The sequence below is a fragment of the Gambusia affinis genome, linkage group LG09, assembly GCF_019740435.1.
Source record: "Gambusia affinis linkage group LG09, SWU_Gaff_1.0, whole genome shotgun sequence".
Lineage (NCBI taxonomy): Eukaryota > Metazoa > Chordata > Actinopteri > Cyprinodontiformes > Poeciliidae > Gambusia > Gambusia affinis.
In genome coordinates this window covers 17,100,154-17,120,393 of record NC_057876.1, presented here as the reverse complement: position 1 = coordinate 17,120,393, position 20,240 = coordinate 17,100,154, and the positions used below count along the sequence as shown (strand labels likewise).

General features: G+C 37.3%; 1 protein-coding gene across 1 annotated transcript; it reads right to left on the bottom strand.

The window, feature by feature from the left end:
- Positions 1–126: 126 nt before the first annotated feature.
- si:ch211-276i12.4 lies at positions 127–15,884 on the bottom strand. The gene is made up of 7 exons (XM_044126979.1): positions 15,636–15,884; positions 12,936–14,502; positions 10,654–10,682; positions 7,566–7,694; positions 7,053–7,113; positions 6,837–6,944; positions 127–2,299 (listed from the first exon to the last, which is right to left on the bottom strand). Exons 1-7 carry the CDS (start codon positions 15,734–15,736, stop codon positions 1,661–1,663), a joined length of 2,634 nt encoding a protein of 877 aa, XP_043982914.1. The 5' UTR covers positions 15,737–15,884; the 3' UTR covers positions 127–1,660.
- Positions 15,885–20,240: the final 4,356 nt, after the last annotated feature.

The following is a 20,240-nucleotide window of genomic DNA, read 5'->3' as shown; positions in this document are numbered from 1 at the left end:
TAAGTATTTATGACAGCTTGAATCAGAGCTCCAGTTAGCTTGGGGAGTTGTGTTATTGACTTTTACAGTTTCTGGTAAAAGTATTCACACCCCGGTGATTTATTTGGTATTCCATGCTAAGAACAACACAACTTTATTTTGAAGGAAGAAATAAAGTTGATGATTATCACACAAAAATTATAAATACGTATAAGTCTATATTCCAAGCCATTTACAGTCATCTTTATTTGTAGCAGTAAAACAGACACACAGATTTAACACACTGTGCACATTTAATAGTGAAACTCTGAAATTATACAGACTAAAATAATTTTAATTCTGCTCTTTATTTAATCTACAGCTTCAAAATCCATTCATATTACTTACATTCATATTTTACTGTACATCAAAGTCACTAAAACAGCAAAGAGCCTCTATTATTTTAACTTGGAAGGACCATTGTGTTAAATAATTATACATTCTGTGAAGTATGTACATCTATGCATTCATGCTCATCTTTACTCACACACTTAACTCATAGTGCTGGCTAACACAGGAAAGCATTTTAAAAACATTACATATGATGAGATAGACAACATTAACAAAAGTATATGGCCTCCACCTTTAATTGGAGAGTTAGTTAAACGTTTTTAATTCATTATAGTCCAGTAAAGACATTTTATGACATCTCATTGACATAATCCAGACTTTAATCCAGTTATCTTGACGTGAGTTGTATGTTAACAGGTTTGGAATAAAGATTCCAAGGCCAGCCAGACCTTTGCATCCAGCATCAGTGCCTGACCTCCTAAATGCTCTACAGAACAAATGCGCACACAATCAACACAGAAATGCTTTATGAAAACCTCTCCAAGACGAGGAGAAGTTTTTACAGCTGAAAAATGGGAACTGATGACACATTAAAGAGTTTACATTTAAGCATGATGTAATTTCAACTGTGGCCAAATATGTTTTCAACGTGTTTGAGATTTTCTTAGCATTTTGCTAATTTTCTCTTTAAACTTGTATTTTTCCTCAGTTAAAAAGACTTAATATTGCACAAATTACATAAAATTAACAGAAAGATCTTCTGTTTAAACTTTCCAGTTGCGTTTTTTCGTGTTGTTGAAACCCCAGGTGTATAAATTTGCTTGTTTTTGTCTTTGCTTGTGCTAATTCATATTAAGGCTCTATTGAAGCCTGAGTAAATGAAACTGAGTGAACAATTTTTATCTGAAATCTTGTCTATTATTCAAAATCTATTTTTGTTTAGTTGTTAAACAAATGTCCTACATTTTGAGAGTTAATGAGGACTTTCTATTCAGTGTTACTAATATGTAACGGTATATTCTGCTCTGTTTTGGGGACTACAACTCACAACATGTTTTGATAGAAAACACATTGTGTGAATATTAAAAAATAATATTTACTGCTTCTTTTATAGATGCAACATTCCAGATGACACATACAAATCTCTTCTTTTTGTTTGAAAAAGTTGCTCTGAACTGTTTTCACATTTCCAACCTTAAAGTGCTAGCTTTATTCAGCTATATAAAACTCTACAAACACAACATCATGTATTAATTAAATAAATCTACGCCATCTGACTTTTTTAGCCACCTAAAGAATAATCACTGCTGGCAAATAATTAGGACAGGAATAAACTCCTCAGACGGAGATCTCAGTCTCCCACTTTCCCTGCCTGTTCCACCCCGTTCATCCACTCCTGCCCACTCTGCTGCTCCTTCCCTCCCCCAGCCTCCTTGTGTGCCTGCAGATGATGCATGAAATCATCCAGGATCTGCTGGGCCGACATGGAGTTCACATCCCCTGCATCCTGCTCAAAGAGCAGCACCTTCAACCCTCCTCTTCCTTCCCATCTGTCACCTGCTGCGTGGGCGTGCGGAGGGTCTGGAGCGGTGTCTGTGTGGGCAGCGCTCCGCAGTAACTGCTGCTGGGTTTGTGGGTAAACAGGCTGTGGTCTGGCAGCATAACTGGGAGCTGTGGTTTTATAGGAAACAGCTCCCATATCAGCCAGAGAGAACGATGGGCTGTGAGCGGACTCATGCTGGCCTGGAAGATTGCCCTCGTTTTTAGCTGGGGTCAGAGGCTGTTTAATCGGCATGAAGGCCGTGACCCTTTGCCGACCTGCCTCTGACTCGCTCAGGCAACCCTGGGCTGCTTCCTCTGCTTTGGGATCGCAGGATTGGCCATCTGTCTGCTGGGACTGGCTGGTCGGAAAAGAGGTTGTGAGAAAATGTTGAATGGCTTCAGCAGAACCAAAATATTTCTCCAGGAGCTCCTTTACCAAAACTGGCACCTGCAGGGAAGAAACCAAGCACACGTTAACTATTTGCTGTTAGCGCTGCAGATGGTACATGACCTTTTAAATCATAGAAAACTTATAAATGTTGGTAAATATCTACTTTGGGAAATTTGTTACCATTTTTAAAGAGCTATGTGCTTTAGGTTTAAAAGAAAGAAAAATAAATCTTTGCAGAAAAGTGGATGGATACATTTCCTAATGTGGAAAAAAGCACTTAGTGCCCATATTAATGATAAAAGATTTATTTAAAATAATATATTGCGTGTATTTTTAGTGACATTTTGTCATGGAAAGTCATTTCATCACTTGACAAAAACAGTGTTGAAATAACCAGCATGTGTTATTAATTACAATCCCAGAGGTTCACAGGAGCTACAACAAAGGTTTAGATCAAAACTTTTCCATATCATGGGCCCCTAAACAATTAGCTTCTGGGCAAAGACCCCTTAGCAAACTCTCAGACAATGTAAAGAAACACCGACTTTTAAAATTATTTTTTTCACTTTTTTCACTATTCCATGATTAATTAATAAATTTATTTAGCATAAATGCTGCCTCATGCATTCTGATTTTAGTTTTCCGTGAGTTTCTAAGGATTTTTTTGCCGCAGGGTGTTTCTTTGGTCTTCATTTTGTCAAAATCTTTTTAATTTTGCACTTGCTAAGCTAGCTTGAGGAGAGAAACGGCTCCATGAATTTTACTGGCAGCCAATCAACACGAGTATTTCAAGTAATAACGCAGTAAGTTATTTTAATGTATTTTATAAAAATGTTAAAAAATGTATTAAAAAGTTGTGATTTTAAAAAGTATTTGATTTAAATTATTGATTTTTTATTTATTTTATTTTTTTTTCAAAGCTTCCCTCCAGCTTTCTGAGGCCTCAAAGCTCCACCTGGTGGCTCCCAACGGGACCGCGGCCACCACTTTGAAAAACACTGGTTTAGATCAAAGTACTGTATATACAGGTGTTAAAATGGCCAAAGTTCATACTTAAATCCGAGCAACAAGAGTATATTTTGCTAAGCGGAAGGGGAAAATCTTCAGTCTGTAGATGACTGGAGCTGAGAAACATCCAAAAGACCAGATTCAGATTTAGATTCAGGAATAAAGCAGACCAAAGTTACAAACACAAATGGTACTTTCTCCAAACCAATCAAGACAGAGCTCATATAACACATATGAATCTCAGTATATCTTCATCAAAATGGATTTTCACACAGAATCTGGGAAATCCTTCTGAAGACCTTAAACAAGTGTCATTTAAAATTGACCTTTCAATACAGAATCACATCATTAAATAACGTATGATTATATTTAATTGTGTAATTCAAGCTTCCGACAAACTTTTTTTTAGCATTTCCACATTATAACATTTTTACAAATGTTTAGAAATTCTAAACATTTATGCATTGACTGTAAGAGCTTAAGTTTAAGGAAGGTGAACAATTGAACATGCCAATAACATTCTGTGTCCAAATTGGCTGTCCTCTGTGAATCAGTTTATACAATATAATTTGAGTAAACGAGTCAGAATTTTCTCCAGCTTAATGAAAAAAAATTAGAGGTCAGAAGATAAAACTGAAGTAAGCTCCTGGAGCTAAATAGCGCAGAAGAAGGTGAACATAAAGACTTCAGACTGAAATTTTATCACCTAAACCGTCCACTTGCAAACAGAATATATGGTTGCTTTTCAAAGCAGGACACTGCAGTTCAAATCTAATCCAGAGTCCTGACTCACCCCAGAAAATAATTTTACACATTTCCCTACATTATTCTGTCCTGTTTGTCAACAGATAGATTGTTAAATTGTGCTAATGGTCTAGAAGGCACTGAGTTCACCTTGGGTCAAAATGTATTTCAGGTATGAAACATGCAAACCCCTCAGGTCATCTGAAATCTGTTCACAGAACCAGAACCGACACAAGGAGGCAGCACTGAGTTCCTCTGCTCATTATTTTTGGACCAACTCCCTGAAATCGTCAGAAAATGGAAGCTCTTTCAAATAATTACTGTGGACAGAAGGTTTTCTGCAAAAGGCAACAACTGATGTTTCTTTTCTATCATGTTTTGGCTTTTTATTTGCTTAAATTTTGTTATTTGTTTTACTGTGACAATGTCTCAAGCTTTTGTTATTTTGTGAAGTGCTTTGTGTTTTTTAGTGTATGTGATGATTATTTTTTGCTTGTTTTTTGTTTTTCTTTTAGCAATTCTAAATATCCTGTTCCATCAATTATGGAACAGAAATAACCTCTTTTTTTTGCCTTTTGTTAGATTACAAGAACCTCATTGTTCTATATCTTAAAGATGACTTCAAACTCTTGCACAATAAACATAGAAAATAAGAAAGTCTGGTATTTTAAAACTTCATAAAGTTTTTCCAGTTTGGAATAAGGAGGATAACTCCAGCTCTGCGTAAGATATAACATATAGTTCTGTCTAGCACATCCCTGCTGCACAAAACAGATAATTACTTGAGACTTTAAAAGAGTCATTAAGAGGCTGATGCCCTGCATCCATGACTTTTCTCTCAATATATCCTGAAATTAAGTCCTGATAGGCTCCCTAGAGCTGACAAATGGCAGTCTGCACACTTAGAGCCCACAGATCTTGTTGTTTTGTCCTTTTCTATTTTAAATTCGATTTTAAATTAGAATTAGGAAGAAGTCTCCAACTCTACTCAAAGTACTCAGTTCCTGAAGCATATTTAGCTTCAACATTTGTTCAAGTTAATGATGATTTCATGGTTTAGTATGTGAAGCCTTTGTACTTCCCATGAAGCACTTTGATCCCTCAATCTGTGTCTACACTCATCTCCGCCTTTCCTGAGATAACTTTTGTTTTTGGTGTACAGGAACTGAAACAAAATCAAACAAAATCAAATCAAAATCGAGCATAATTGTTTTCAACACATTTTTACTCCTTTGTTTTTGTTTGATAAAATGATAACCTACTATTTCTGAGACCAATCCTCCCTCAAAGTTGCTGCAGAGAGTATAAAGGTTGGAAACAACCTGACAGAAAGTCTGACTCTGAAATGTGGTGAGATCAGCAGCACAAAAACTTCCTGTGCTTTTTAACAGCTTAACCTAATCAATAAAAATGCCCACTTTGTATCTTTTCAAATGGCTTAGAGACACAAAAATGTTAAAGAAGTTTTTTAACCTTAGTTGACATAAAACAACTTGCAAAAGTGTTGTCACGTTTTGTAAATTTTAGTCACAAATCTTGATGCATTTTATTAGCTTAGCTGATGGCTGAGGTAGAAAAACCTTCATTTAGAGAAAGGGATTTGGATACCTGAAAGGAGGGCATGGATACTTTTATGAGTGCCAGTTCAAGGCAACGGGAGCATGGGATGATCACTGTGACCCAGCGTGTTTGATAAACACACCAAGCTGGGTCAAATACTGGCAGGAAGTGGGATCAGCTGATAAGACACTCTGGTCAGATCATCTGTGCATATTCTCTGTTCTGAACAAAAACATTTTGTCTGAGTCTGGACCATTTTAGTTCATAGTATATAATGTCAATGATTATCAAATTAGGACAGGAAACCAGTTAGGCCATCTTATGGACTAACTAACCAGTGCGCTCTTATTGACACGTCCTTGTACTGTAAAACAAACTCTCACTGTGAGTATTTGACAATTTCCCCAAGTTTTCATTGTTTTAATTAACTACCAACGAAGATTAATTGGTTGGCTGAAGTTTTTAGAACTTGACGTGACCAAATAAGACTAGGATTTTCAGTGTTTGTTTTTATAAATTTAAACCTGAGAAGGGACGTGTTCAACTCTCAGGTTCACAGGATTTCCCTAGTACTTAGCTCCATCTGCCTTTTATTAGCAACATTTTTTTCTTGGTACTCTTCCACAAAGTTCAAATCTGTTTAGGGCGAAACTACAGCTGTCTTTTCACATTCTCACACATAAGCAACGGGTCCTCCAGGTCAAGAACCTCAGGCTGTTAAAACTACAAAGATTTACAAAATAGATTTTTAGATTACATTTTTTACAAATATGTTAATTTTTTTATTTGTTGGCAATCCCTGCATAAACTTTTATTTATGAATAAATAAAGGTTACTCCCTCATGCTGTCATTGTATTTATGTATAACTTCCAAAATTTTGTGTTTTTAGTTGATATTTGTTGGAATTTACAGCACCAAAAAGTAGCTACTGCACTCCACAACTTCAGAGAAAGACAATAAAAAATATTATTATCAGCCATGCAATCTAAATGTTTTTACCTTAATGAATTATGCAAATAAGCAAAGATTTTAATATGGCTAATATTAGAAATAATGTGTATCTGGTGGTAATAAAATAAAAGTCAGTGTAAAAGTGAAGCAGCAGATGTCACACATAATGGTGATCTATCTTTACTTTTGGTAAAATAGTGGTAGTATTTTCAGTTATTCTACTTTTTTCTCCTTTTTAAAAGCGATTTTAGGGCCCTCTCCCCAGGACAGCTTTTAGTTGGCCTTGAGTTGAAGTGTGCATCAGTATCCATTAGATGGCGGTATACTCACATTAATGTTCTCCAGAGCCGCGATGGTCCTGTGGGCGTCGTTCAGCTCCGAGCCCAGCTGGGAGACGCGATTCAGCAGAAATTTTCTCTCACTGCTCAGGCTCTCCGACTGCAAACACACGGGAGAAGAACAGCGTAACACATTAGGCTTTTAATGCAACAAGTGGCAAAACAAGGCACATTTATTTTTTCATTATCATTACACCCAAAGTCTCACCTGAAGGTGCTCTCCCAGTAGATTATTTGCCTCTTTCGTCCCACTATGTGTCTGCAGCAGGCTTTGTAACAACAGAAAATAAATACATAATTATTATTTAAGCCGAGCTTCTGGACATGTAATGGCAGCTGTCTGAGAGTAGCAAACGTACACTTGAAAATAATAAATGTGGAACAAATGACTCCCAACTGGAGCCCAGTGTGAGGCAACCATTCATCCCAGTAGCTGCAGCATGCCGAGGAATGACTGGTATGTGCTTAGTATGCAGCACCAGTTGTTTGGTAACAGATTCGGGCCTGACCAGCGAGTGTGGACGGTTTTAGTTGGCCTCTCTCTGTTAATGTGGTAAACTCTATGGCTCTTACTGCTGATGCAGAATGCTGCATAGATTCTTCAATCTATAACATCCTTGTGCAAGGCCTTGCATTACAGTGACCGTCTCTTATATGTGGTATTTTTTGTGTCATCTTGCTGCACATTTAAAGATCTGCCTTATTTATCTGCACAAATCACCTTTTATGTTTCTCCTTGACATGACTGAGCTCGTCTCTGGTCCTCTGCAGCTCTGCCTCCAGGCTCTCAATGCAAACCACGGTCTGCAGCAGGTTCTGGTGGAGATCAGCATTCTCCTCCTGCAACGCCCTGAGCACGGAGATGGGGGAGGGGAGGAGAGCTTGACTCCATAAATAAGGACTGGAGATGTCTGCTTTGTGCTGCAAAGACAGGGCTAAGGGATATCAGGAAAATCTGAGTAACATATTGTAAAACATCCTGTTTTGAGTTATTGCTGGGTAAATTTAATCATCCCCTGCTGTTGCATTCATAGCAGTTTTATCTTAAATCGAGTTATTTTAAAGGAAGGACCACTCTTTATAGAAAACAGGCAAAAATCCAAAACTCTCCTATGTACAATCCTATTAGATCATATAAATATGCTCTTCACATGTTATTGTATGTGTCCATCTGAATTAAGATGGAGACATCTTAATTCGCTATGTGTTGGTGGCAGGATGTGAGATTTGGGCCTAATAGTAGCTGGTATAATCAGTTTGATTGTCTCGTTGTTGAGGCGCTAACTGCTGTTAGCATTACTAACCAATAGCAATGTATTTCCCTCCAATCAACCCATTTAAGCAGTAATAAACACAAACATACTCTTCAGATACGTGTAGCTGTGACATAAAAACAGACCAAAGGTTTTAGATATGCAGCAGCTCTATCAAACTCTGGGGACTTTCCATGTAGGAAATCCCGCATCAGAAATCCTTCTGTTTCATTTTTGTAGTTTACGAGTCCGATGAACCAGAAGGTCCTGGTTTCATTTTCAGTCTACAACTAATCTACACTTCAAATTCTACATTCACATGGAGCTTGAAAGACAATCTTTGGATCTAGGATTGGCATCAGATCTGAGTTCAATGCTTTCCCTTTCAAAGTTGGAAAACCATTGGCGGCAAAACTGTAAGCAGAACATATTTCTGTTGTATGAACAAGAAAAATATGGATAAACAGAGACAGAACAGCACAGATAAAAGAAAGGAACTGTTTATTCCCAAAACTTTCACAACATTTATACATGGAGCAGCCATGTTGGATACTGAAGAAGTGTCTACTGAACGACCTCTGAATTCAGTGAGTTCTGACCACTGCTGTCCTGAGATACAATCCAATCAAATAACAGATCTCTAAATGTTGAAGCTTTGTATATTATGTAAAACCTGTACTGGATTTCTAACTCTGGGGCTCTTTGAGGACATCCCAGATGTTCAATGTGAGAATCCTTTCCTAAGAAATCTCTGAAATGTGAACTCTGAGTACAAATTTATTCACCATAACAGATATTTCTCGTTAGGCCTTCATCCAAACCTGTATATCATTTCCTGAGTGAATTTTTGTTCTGGAAGTTCAGCTTTAGAGGTGCACATCGTTACGTCACTGTATGGAGCTTGTTCTACAAGTAAGCTGGAAAACCAGCGTGATTAGCCTTTTCTTGTGGTGCAAACAACTATTAGTAAAACAAGCCAATAACTATGTATTCTTCTCTATTTTAAGCACTCACACATTTGGTCAATTTGGATGGAAATAGACTGTACAATAATGTTGCCAGTACACCAGTGGAAATCTGGCTTGATGAGATACAAATGACATGATAGTTAACTCTTCAGTCTAGCAATTTTTCCTATATTTGATGCAACAGAAAGACTTATTAAAATACCTGCCCTTGGGACTTCTTGGGGATTTCCAACTCACGAGGACTAACAATTTCAGTTTCTAAATTGGTCTTTATCTGGTTTGGGATTCAAAAACTGCAACTTCTGAATGCAAGACCAGCTCACTGTGAGGCTAGGTTTCCCATTTAAAGCCAAGACCCTTTCTGCAAGAACAGAAAATAATGTTCTCCCTCCTGGAGCTGCAAAAACAAGAGAAAGTAATTTTTGGCCCAGTCTCGCTACTAGCACAATTGTTTTTCAGTTGAAACTGTGATTGGCCAGAAAGTGGAAGTGGGCATGGTTACTATGATAAATGTTGTAGTGGGTTCTCTCTAAAAGAGGAAAATAAACTCTTTGTTCATGTAAAATATGATAAAATAAGTAGAAGCTTTTAGTTTGTAACCAAAACTACTCATCATATCAATGTATCTCATAATTTGGGACTGTGATGAAGGAATTAGTATGTCAAAGCTGATTTGAGTATGTTCTGGTTGCAAATCATTGTGCTACTTATGTCAATCCAAAGAGATATTATGTATTCCTCTTCATGTTATGAATAAAAAACAACTGAAGGGAAATGTTTGCTACACAAGACTGAATAGTACAATCTGTTCCACTGGTTTAAAGAGAGACACACAGTCAGAAGAGCAGATAGTTCATATCTGAAACCTGCACATAGTGCTATGTGCAGCAGCAGCCATGTTGTTTATTAAACTTTAAAGCTTTATTAAGACCACAACTCAGAATTCCTGCTTTTTGTTGCATTTCTAACCATTTTTTTTTATGTATTTCTGACTGGATACTCAAAACTTCACTGCAGCTGTCTCTGGTTCAATTCCTAAACTGGACTGTTTATGGCAGATCTTCCCTTGATTTTTCCTGTGTAAAAACTGTCAGTTAAACAACTCTAGTGTAGTTTTTACTACATTAACAAGACATATGTAGTACCAATGAATGACTTATTTTTTACAATATAGGAATGAAATCAAGGACCAGACCATACAGAACCCATCATCTGGCTCCAAAGTCTTTGTACTTTTTAATGAATGTGCTTTAAAGCAGGAGTATGAAGGTGTAATTGGGAAATAGTAGAGGAATTTATTTCTGACTTTTAAATATTTAATAATGAACAAATTTGCAAAAATAATAAATAAATAAATAATCTTTACTAGTGCAAAATGGACGAAATCTAGTATTTTGATGACCCCTCCCCCCCACATCCTTTCATGAGACTGCATCAGTAATGAGATCAAGTTTGTTACATAAATTAGTTACATGACTAAACCTCCCCCTCTTTTTTTAAACAGGAGAACACTCATTAACGGGGTCAATAAATCCTCTCATACAGAGCGAATCAAGAGAGAAAAAAGACAAACACAGAGGACACTTACTGAAGGTGGTCCGGATTGCACAGCACGTTCTATAATAAAGACAAGAACACATAGACAGGAAGTGAGAGATGGCAGAAAATATAAGGACAGAAGGCTTCTGATAAATATTATACAATATGTTTTAAGAGAATTTTAGGTTCGTTAAATTGTAGATGTTCTGATTGTATCTGAATCTGGGAGGGATTATTTCTACAGCCCTGTGGCTGAATCAAAGCTCTTCAGCTCCACAGTTTGCATAATTTATCTTGAATTCCAGAGATTTGGAGATTTAAATGACAACACATATAACTAAAGAACTAGCTTCACATTATATAATTGCCAAGCAAACAGAGATAGGATAGAGTTACGACAACAGAGATTGTATAACCAGGACACGCCTCGACCACATTACTGGCAACCTGAGAGATCCAATAAATTATTGAATAACGCCTGCAGTCCCACCAGTATCGATCTGTTCTGTGAGACTAAAATGTTCCCCGGTTTTTCCTGTTGTCACCATGTATGAGCCGTTCCAACACCCCATGGAAAGAAAGGGAAGTCTTATATAATGACGTGTAAAATGATCCTCATACCAGTTCTCATCGAGGTATCTGGAATGACCTACTAATGGTTGTAGGAGTGCTGTTTCATTTTCTGAATGCACAGTCATTTCAGAGAACAGAAGAAGGAACAAACAAAACGTCACAATAGTGATAAATTAGAGCTTTTCAAAGGAAAAACACCGGAGAGTCATTTGCTGCATAGCTGGAGGATGAGTCAGCTTGCAATGCGGAGTATTTGACACATCCCACTCGTACCCTCTGACTCAGCTGCACTGCCTCTGCAAGAAAGAAGGACTGTTGCTTTTAATTTGCTCAGGCACTTCACTCTGTAGAGGGGTTTAGTGCTATATCTGTCTTCAGAGCTTCATCTGGGCTAATTTTACACCATAATCAACAGTTTCATTCTGCTGGGTCATTTGATGGACTTAATTCTGAACTTGTGTGGGCAAATTATTATGTTTATTATAAATATAATAATTATGCAAGCCAAAAGAGTTGAAAAATTCAACCTTTAATTTTAGTATCTGTATTTAGTGGAGGGAAAATAAATAGTGATATTTATTATTAAGAAATAATAAGCATGTCTATCAAATGAATGCTTAATAAGATCGTCAGAGGCCCACTTCCCTACAAAATAGGAAAGAGAAGAAGATATATACAATTAATATATATTTGTCCTGATCTTTATAAGTTATAATTTATTTATTGAGTTAATCAGTGTCAAGAAACTTTTATTTTGTAATCCATCCACATCCATGACATAAGCCAATATCTCTCTAAAATGGGAATGATCAGAGAGCATCCAATCAAGTAAGGTGCCTGCATATATATTTTCAAAATACGTGCTTACTAAACAGATTAAAGTATCCATTAACTTTTAAATTCTGACCCAGAATTTAAAAATTAGAATGGGGCTGTTTCTCCAATTTCTCTTAAAAAAGGGAAAGACAAGAGAACATGAAGCAAGGAACATGCATGTTAATTTTCGTGACTTGCGTATTACTATTAAACTGATAATGGTGTCTGAGAATCCTGAAGTAGTACTCCAAAAGATTTATGACGGACACACAGTTCTAAGTCAAGAAAGTAAGGCAGATGTGTGTTAATGTTGCCTCTAATATTCTGAGTTAAAATAATTAAAATGTTAAAAGAAACTGGAACTGGAAACAATGCTTGATCATGATCCAGAGCATGGGGAAAAACATTTTCTCCAAATATTAATTTTAAGGTTCTGCGTTTTTAATTTGGTACTGCAACAAAAAACTTGTTTTGAGACATTTTACACATCCTTACCAAGAGCGATAATAAATGTGGAGTCCACTGTGCATTTCAACGGAAAACTCCCTTTGTTTTAAATAAACTATAGGTCAAAATGGGCTATTGTCTTTTGGGTTTGAACAGGTTTTGTTTACCAAAGTGACTTGAGCTGACATTAATGTGTGTTGTAGACTGAAACAAGTTGGCTGTTGCTGGTTGTGGCTGCTTACAGACTGCACAGCTTTAATCGAAACACCACTTTTGTGCACCTTTTTAAAAAATGTTCTTTGTTTTTACCTTTATGTGTAAAGACAATGTGTGAAAACTAATCTTTGTTTGGAATATCATTCACATCGGTGGGCTTTGAAGGGTGAAAAATGAGGAACAGCTCAGATGAAGAAAACTTGAGTTGGATTTTAGTCAGCTAAGGCCTAGATCTTTTTTATGCTAAAACTATCAGACATTTTAGTGGCGTTACCTTACCCTGTGCTGCTTAGAGATCCCCAAGGGCTGTGACTGGTATTGGCCTCCCTGCTCTGAACTGTAGCTGGTAGCCGTGGAGGCAGTGTCTCGGCCCCTGGATGAGTCGGACTTTGTGGATGAGGACTCAGAGCCGAACCCTTGTCTTGCAAGCTGGGATGAGTGTGGAGGCGAGTTGCTCGGCCCTCCATGCTCAGCCTCATGGTGCGACTTCATAGGGAAGTGTTGGGTATGTGGGTTTTGGTTTTGAAAGTTGCTGGGGTAGTATTTATGGGGGTGGCGCAGCTTGGGTTGGGCTGGTTCAGGACTTGTGCTGGTTCCGTCTGTATGGTGAGGCCCATATCTGCCGTATTTGTCCCCTGAGAAGGAGTCTCCAGTTGGAGAGGGCCTCGTGTCTTTCTGTCCCTGGCTGGCAGATGGCGTGTAATGACGAGGTGGGGGGCTGCCGCGGTGCTTCCTTGCTGCGTATGTTGTCAGCTTGTCCGAATCGGAGCAGTCTGAATGTTTTCGAGAGTCAATGGTCGGTTTCACCTGCCTGCTGTGGTGCTTCAACGGCAACTCGGTGTCACTCCATTTCCCAGCTCTGTGCTTCTTGGGAGGAAGCTCAGGCTTGACCGGCTCAGGTTTGGGGCCTGGGGAATGGGTCTTTTCAGTAGTTTTATTGGTGTTCACGCCAAAGATGGAAAGTTGGGAAGGACTCATGACCTGTTTTGTGATCTCATCTAAAAAAGCTGAAAACTGCAACTTTCCCTCCACAAAGTTGGCCCGGGCTTGCTCTATCTCAGCCTGAGTGATCCCTTTCCCTTTCTGCCCACTTTGACCTTCTCCTGTGTTGACTCTTGGAGAAAGTACCTCCATTGACTTAGCCTTGCGAATGTCATTATTACTCTCCTTGTTTTTGAGTATCCCCTTGCTGGGTAACTGACTCGAAGAGACAGCCCTCTTAGGACCCCTGGGTACCCCTAAAAGAATGTCCTCCTCACTGAAAGCCAAGCTTCGGTTCAGACTAGTTGTCTTATACAAGGGCCCGTGGTCGATTGTTGACACTTTGGATCGTACTCTACCACCATGTACTTCATTGCACTGCAGAAGCCTTTCTTCACTTCGACTGTGACCTCTGTTCAGGTCGTAGAGATCATTCCTTCTGCTTTGTTGTGAGCCGTCATCCAACCTGCTGACAATGTTGCCCCTTTTGCTGTGCTTGACAGTGGCAAAGACAATGGGCTCGCTGCTGTCGTCATCTCTGAAAGCTCTGCGCACATCCGAGATATTGGAGCAGGACAGGGAATGCTGTGGCCTCTCAGCATGCTGAAGGGAGAAGGGATCGTTAACACTTGTCTCTGTGTACCAAGAAGTGGAAGAGGAGGAAGAAGTGGAGGAGAGGGAAGAGGAAGAGGCCCTGGAGAGGGTAACAGAAGTGCGGTGGTCGTAAAGTTTCTCAATGTCTTGGTGATACAGATACTGGGCATCGGTATGGGGGGTGTCATAGAGATATTCATTGTACTGGTGGCGGCCATGGTGTCCCCGGCTGTCATCTGTATGCCTATCACTGTCATCGAGCTTCGTATACCTACATCAAATAAAAATAAAAACATAAACAGCTAATTGTATTCACACGTGGAGTTAAAAACACATTTCAACAGATACTTTAAAAGAACATGAAACACATGTGAATGTTTCTTGATTAAAGTCAGTTAGAATTAACAAAATAATTTCTATTTGCTGAATGCCAGAAAAATGTAAGTGAGTTTCAATTTAGCTATTTTTAAATACTTTCTTCAAAGTTAGAAATTTGAATACAGTAAAGATTACTATGCCTACTATGCCTAAACAATTTGTGAAAGCCAAGATGATGCAAGAGTTACAAGACATCTTCCCATCCATCCACTCATCCATCCATTTCTACACCCTTTTAATTTTTGTGGATCCTTGGAGAAAGCAAGGCAATGGTCTTAACTCCTGCAACATCATGCATGCTCACTGTTGTTTGGAAAAATGTCCAATGGACTGATAAAACTAATCATAGTAACATTTTTTACAACAGTAAAAACAAGGTAGAAGTTTGCATTGCTGAGAACAACATCTCAAATGTGAAGTAAACTAACTTGTGTAGGTGTTTTGCTGCAGCAGCGACTGGTGCACCTTACAAAATGGATGCTAACATAACATTATGTGTGAATACAGAAGCAACATTTAAGTATATCTGCTAGGATTTTAAAGCTTGGGCATGAATGAGTCCTCCAAACAGACAGTGATGCAGATAATACAACAAAGTCATTGTCTTGGAGTGACCATCATGAGGTCCAGATCTCAGTCTACTGAAAATTTGTGGGCAAATGTGCAGACAAGATGGTCTTCAAACTCCCTCAGTTACATCACTTCATTAAGAATGGGCCAGAATTCAAGGAAACAAGACAATGCTTTACCCAAAATGTTTCCAACAACTCAAATGCTAAGGAATCATATGCGAGTTTGACAAAAGTTCAAATGTTCAAAAACATAATTTCTATTATTTTTCTGAAAATTAATTAATTTTGCTAATTGTAATGACCACAAACAGGAAGAGCGTAGTCTGATTTAATAGAAAACAGTGAGGAAAAAATTACAATCTATTTCTATACAGTTTCTGTAAACATTTTTATGTTTACTATGAAACTCTATATTTAGTTTTTCTTTCTCTTTGGGTAAAAATAACCCTCCTACCTCTGTGAACGAGTGTCTTGGTGATGATGATGAAGGTGGTTCCTCTGTTTCTTAGTCTGATCTGAAGAAGGTCCGTGGACGGGTTTGAAGAACTTGTCCATAATGTGTCTCTTTTCTGGTTCCCAAGCTACAGATCCTGTCCTGCCACAGGATGTTAGATGTCTGCTGTTTAGTCTGTGGCTGTTTTTACCCTGGTTTTCACTACAAGACTAATGTTTAGTCAAATATAGCTCCCAAGTTCACAGCCATTTCCAAAAACTGATACGCATATTGACAGATATTGCTAAAAAAGTAATCTAATCTAGTTAATAAATTTACAAAGTCCTCAAAATAATTAAACAACACTCCACAAAAATTACAGCTCTCTGAGTAATTAGTACACAGGTGGCTTGCTTGTGTGCTTCCTGTGTAAGTTTGTCTCCCTCAACATCTAACTTCAGAATAATGGGATGAATGAATTCCTGGATAGTGGCTTGATTTTTCATCACGCATGAGCAGCTGGGTGCTCATTGAACCAAAACAAAGAGTGGGACCTTTGTCCTCACAGAGGACACAATTGACCAAAGCACCAGGAAACTAAATCTATATAAACCCTATTTATTTGCACTAATAAACCTGACTCTTGGTTATGCAACATCATGTTTAAATTTATTTTATATTTATTCATTCAGTTTTAATGCAATATTTTTTTTGTTTCTTTAGTTGTACTCTACTTTTTTTTATTTCCAAAAAGTGCATATAGACCCAATCAAAACTATTGAGTTACCCTTCCTCTCCCCCATTGATTTTAAGAGATTTCCTGCTTGTAGCTGAGCCATGTATAATCACACTCAAAACCTATGTATGTCATCTCATTACATAAAATTAACAGACTACATACATCTTTTCAACCTTTTCATTATAACACCAATTTATTTTAAGTATAATTTACAGATATGTGAATTTGATTGCTAATATAAGGTTTTTTAATAAATTATTATTCAAGGACTGCAAACAATACAATTCAAATTCTGGTAGGAATGTGGATATAGCTTACATATGCCACATCAGATAACACTTTGTTATTAGCAGTGTCTTGCAAACATATTCATGCATCTTTAACATTTCCCTATCTTGGAAATGTCACATTACAACCACAATACTTTGGTGTATCTTATTTACCTTTAATGTGATGAATCAACGCATATTATATTCTAATATGCGTTGAAAGGAGAAGGATACATCTTTTTGGGTTTTTTTTTAACAATTTCTAAAAATGAAGATTTTTATTCATTTGTATTGAGCCCTCTTCACTTTGATGCACCTTAATGGGCACAGTTCAATTTATTATCCAGAAATGAAAGTCCAATCGTACTATTGCTAGCTTTCCGCCTAAATATGTCAAACCTGCTACAGGTGGCAAAATACTTGAGAATGTGGGAGAGCCTCACCTTCCAGCAGGACAAACAGCCAAGGGTATATTAAAAGGGTTGGATTTTAGCACATTCTTGTATTATAATGGCATAATTATTATCAGACAGAGATGCTTTCCACCCACTCTAAATGAACTGAGATTATTTGGGGAAAAAGGTATGAGCAAATATTTCAATCCAATCTGCAAAGCTAGTAAAGACATGCTGAGAAGGACTTGCAACTGTAAATGAGGCAAAATATTGGTGATTAAATATATATGCAGATTAGAGTTTTCAGATTTTAATTTCTTTTATTTGAATGTCATATGTTATTTTCCTTTCTCTTCACAAATAGTCAATATTTTGTGACTTAAATAAAATCAGAATATAATACACTGAGTTCTATGTTTATGTGACCAAGCGTAACAAAGGTTTAAGGGGTTTGAATAGTTTTGGAAGGCTAAAACTATTAGCCTTAAATAGTTTAAAACTAAACTAAAAAGACTAAGATTTAAAGTGACATCTTTACAGCTGTCACTTTAAACATAATTTGTCTAGATTTTTGACTCCTTGCAAAGAAATATAACCTTTCAGGACAATAATGATAATTACAAGTCATTGTTTGGCTTGTTCTTCATATGAAGAAGTCTCTCTTTCAAAGGTCTGCACAGCTTTGACTTTATCCTGTTTAGGAGAGAATGAGATCAATTTATTGGCTTTGTGGTGGGGCTGAAACTAGGCCTCAGGATACTTCCCAGCCCCCAACTGCTGCTGATCAATTGGGTGCTACACAGTAATACACACAGTTGTATAAGATAGAAGCCCAGACTTGTTTCTTCTATTGTAATCAACCCTAAACCCAATTCTGCATTGAAAAGCAAGGGGGAAGGGAGAAATAGCTTTTTCATCATTGGGAGAAACGTGACTCATAGCACGTATTTTATGACACCCCCTGCTGGTGAACAAATGTAACTACAATGTTTAACTGGTAGTTTTCCACAATTGTAGCAGCTGCATTACACTGGACGTTTCTAGATGTATCTAGTTTTCCAGCTTGCTTTGTTTCCCCCCTTACACAACGCTAACACATTTCCTGTCTTCAAGAATAACATTGTGTCAACACCAGTATATGAGCATTTGGAGACCGAGGCTAATAAGAAAATGATTTTGATAAAATACAGCAAACACCAGAAACCGTTTACAAGCACAGTTCAGTTGAAATGGAAATACCAACTCCTGCATATAGTCCCTGGAAGTTGAAAGTAATGAGTCTGCTGCTTTCTTTTGTTTTTTAATCACAGCAAACTGCTTATCAATGCAGTAAAAAAGGAAAGTAGATCCGACAACTCACGCAGCTACATTCTGGTTTCAACCGGTTCTGAAGAGCCCTGTCATGCCCGTGTTAAGATCGGTCCGCGGAGCCTGCAACGGCTGTTTTGTTTTCTTTTAAAAAATCTTTCCTCGAAGAGTAAGAGTAACAAATGACTCTGGTTTAAAAATGTTTTAATCATGATATAAGCTCAATAATGTAAGCACAATCTTTATAATAAGCAAAAATATTTTTGTATTTCAACCTTGGTTATATTATTGCCATATGCTTTAATGGATTTGTGTATTTTGAATAGATACACAATAATATGGAACCGTTTTCATTTAGATAATAACTGCTTGCCGTATAATGTCATTTATTACAGTTTTGCTGTAATAACTGGCAGTACAGCAGTTATTACAGCAATGTAGTTTATTACATTTCGCTTCTAGATGCATAGTTGTTTGCAATAAGAAGGAACTACTTTGGGCGGATGAACAAATAATCTTGCCCTAGTCGAATGACGTGGAGCCACATGGATATAAATAGCAAGGACGCCATTTCGTTTCACACAACATCGACGCACTTCTTGATCGCACGTAGGAAGGCAGGTGAACGGTACAGGTTGACGCGTTTTTCTTTTTTTGATCAAACGATAATCCTAGAAAGAAGATTTATTTTTATTATTCAATTCCGTAGCACAATATATTTTCTGTTATAAGTCGTTCTTCTTTTTTATACCGTTCATTTGGCTCCAGTCTCGATAGACGTTATTTTTTGTATATATTTTTTTATTTATCATTATCTACCTAGTAATGAGCCTATTATCAAGCTAAAAGCGATTACTGTTTTTTCTTTCTTTTTTTTTATTAACTTGATTGCTAAGCTAACGCCTAGCTTGGTGTGAAAAACGTAGTTTCAGAACGCTTAAAATGAACATTACTTGATTGTCTTTTGTTTTCTCGGACTAAATGTTTTTTGTTAAGCTTTCTACAAGAAATCGGCTTAAGCTGTTGTTTTTCGAGAAATTGTTTTTTTCAGTTGGTATTCGTAACTGCTGCAGTCTTAATATGGGCGCCGTGACGTAAAAGTTGGCAAATGGCCGTTGGTTGACTTATAATAACGCCGTGACGTAATGGGCAGAAAGTTTCGGGGAGTGGTCGGGATGTTTCAAGACGCATGCCCAACTATGGCTTTGAGTGAACTGCCGATTGTTAACGGAAAATAACTCCCCGTTTTTACGGTAGTATAATCTAAGAAAACGAGTAGTTGCTTTTCGGTGGTGAGCCTTTGAGTTTTCCTTTTTTGTCCGACTTCAATGGCTTAACATGTCTGTTAATGTTTCGAATGCAATTTTGAGCTGCCGGTAAAGTTAATGGAAGAAAAAAAAATTACGGCAGCATAACTTTAAAAAAAAAAAAGCAAATAGTCGTTTATGCTATGAGGCTTTGATATTTTTTTATCCGAGTTAAACGGGTTAAAATCTTAACATCAGTAAATTTTTGCTTATGGCATATTCGAGCTGCGATACAATTAACGAATAATAACCCCAATTTTTACGCTGCATAACCTAAAAAAAAAAAATAGTTTGTGTGGTGAACCTTTGGTATTGTTTATTCGACTTAAATGGCGTAAAATCCTTACATGTCAGTTAACTTTTGCCTGTGGCTATTTCGAGCTATCGATACAATTAACAAATAATAACCCGATCGTTTAGTTTAACCTAAGAAAACAAGTATTTGTGTTTCTGTGGTTAACCTTTGAGATTTTTTTGTTTTGCCCAACTTAAATGGATTAGTCTTAACATATCCATTAATTTTTCTAATGCCTATGGCGGTGTTGAGCTTCCAATGCAGTTAACAAATAATAACGCCCATTTTTTATGGTAATATAACCTAAGAAAAC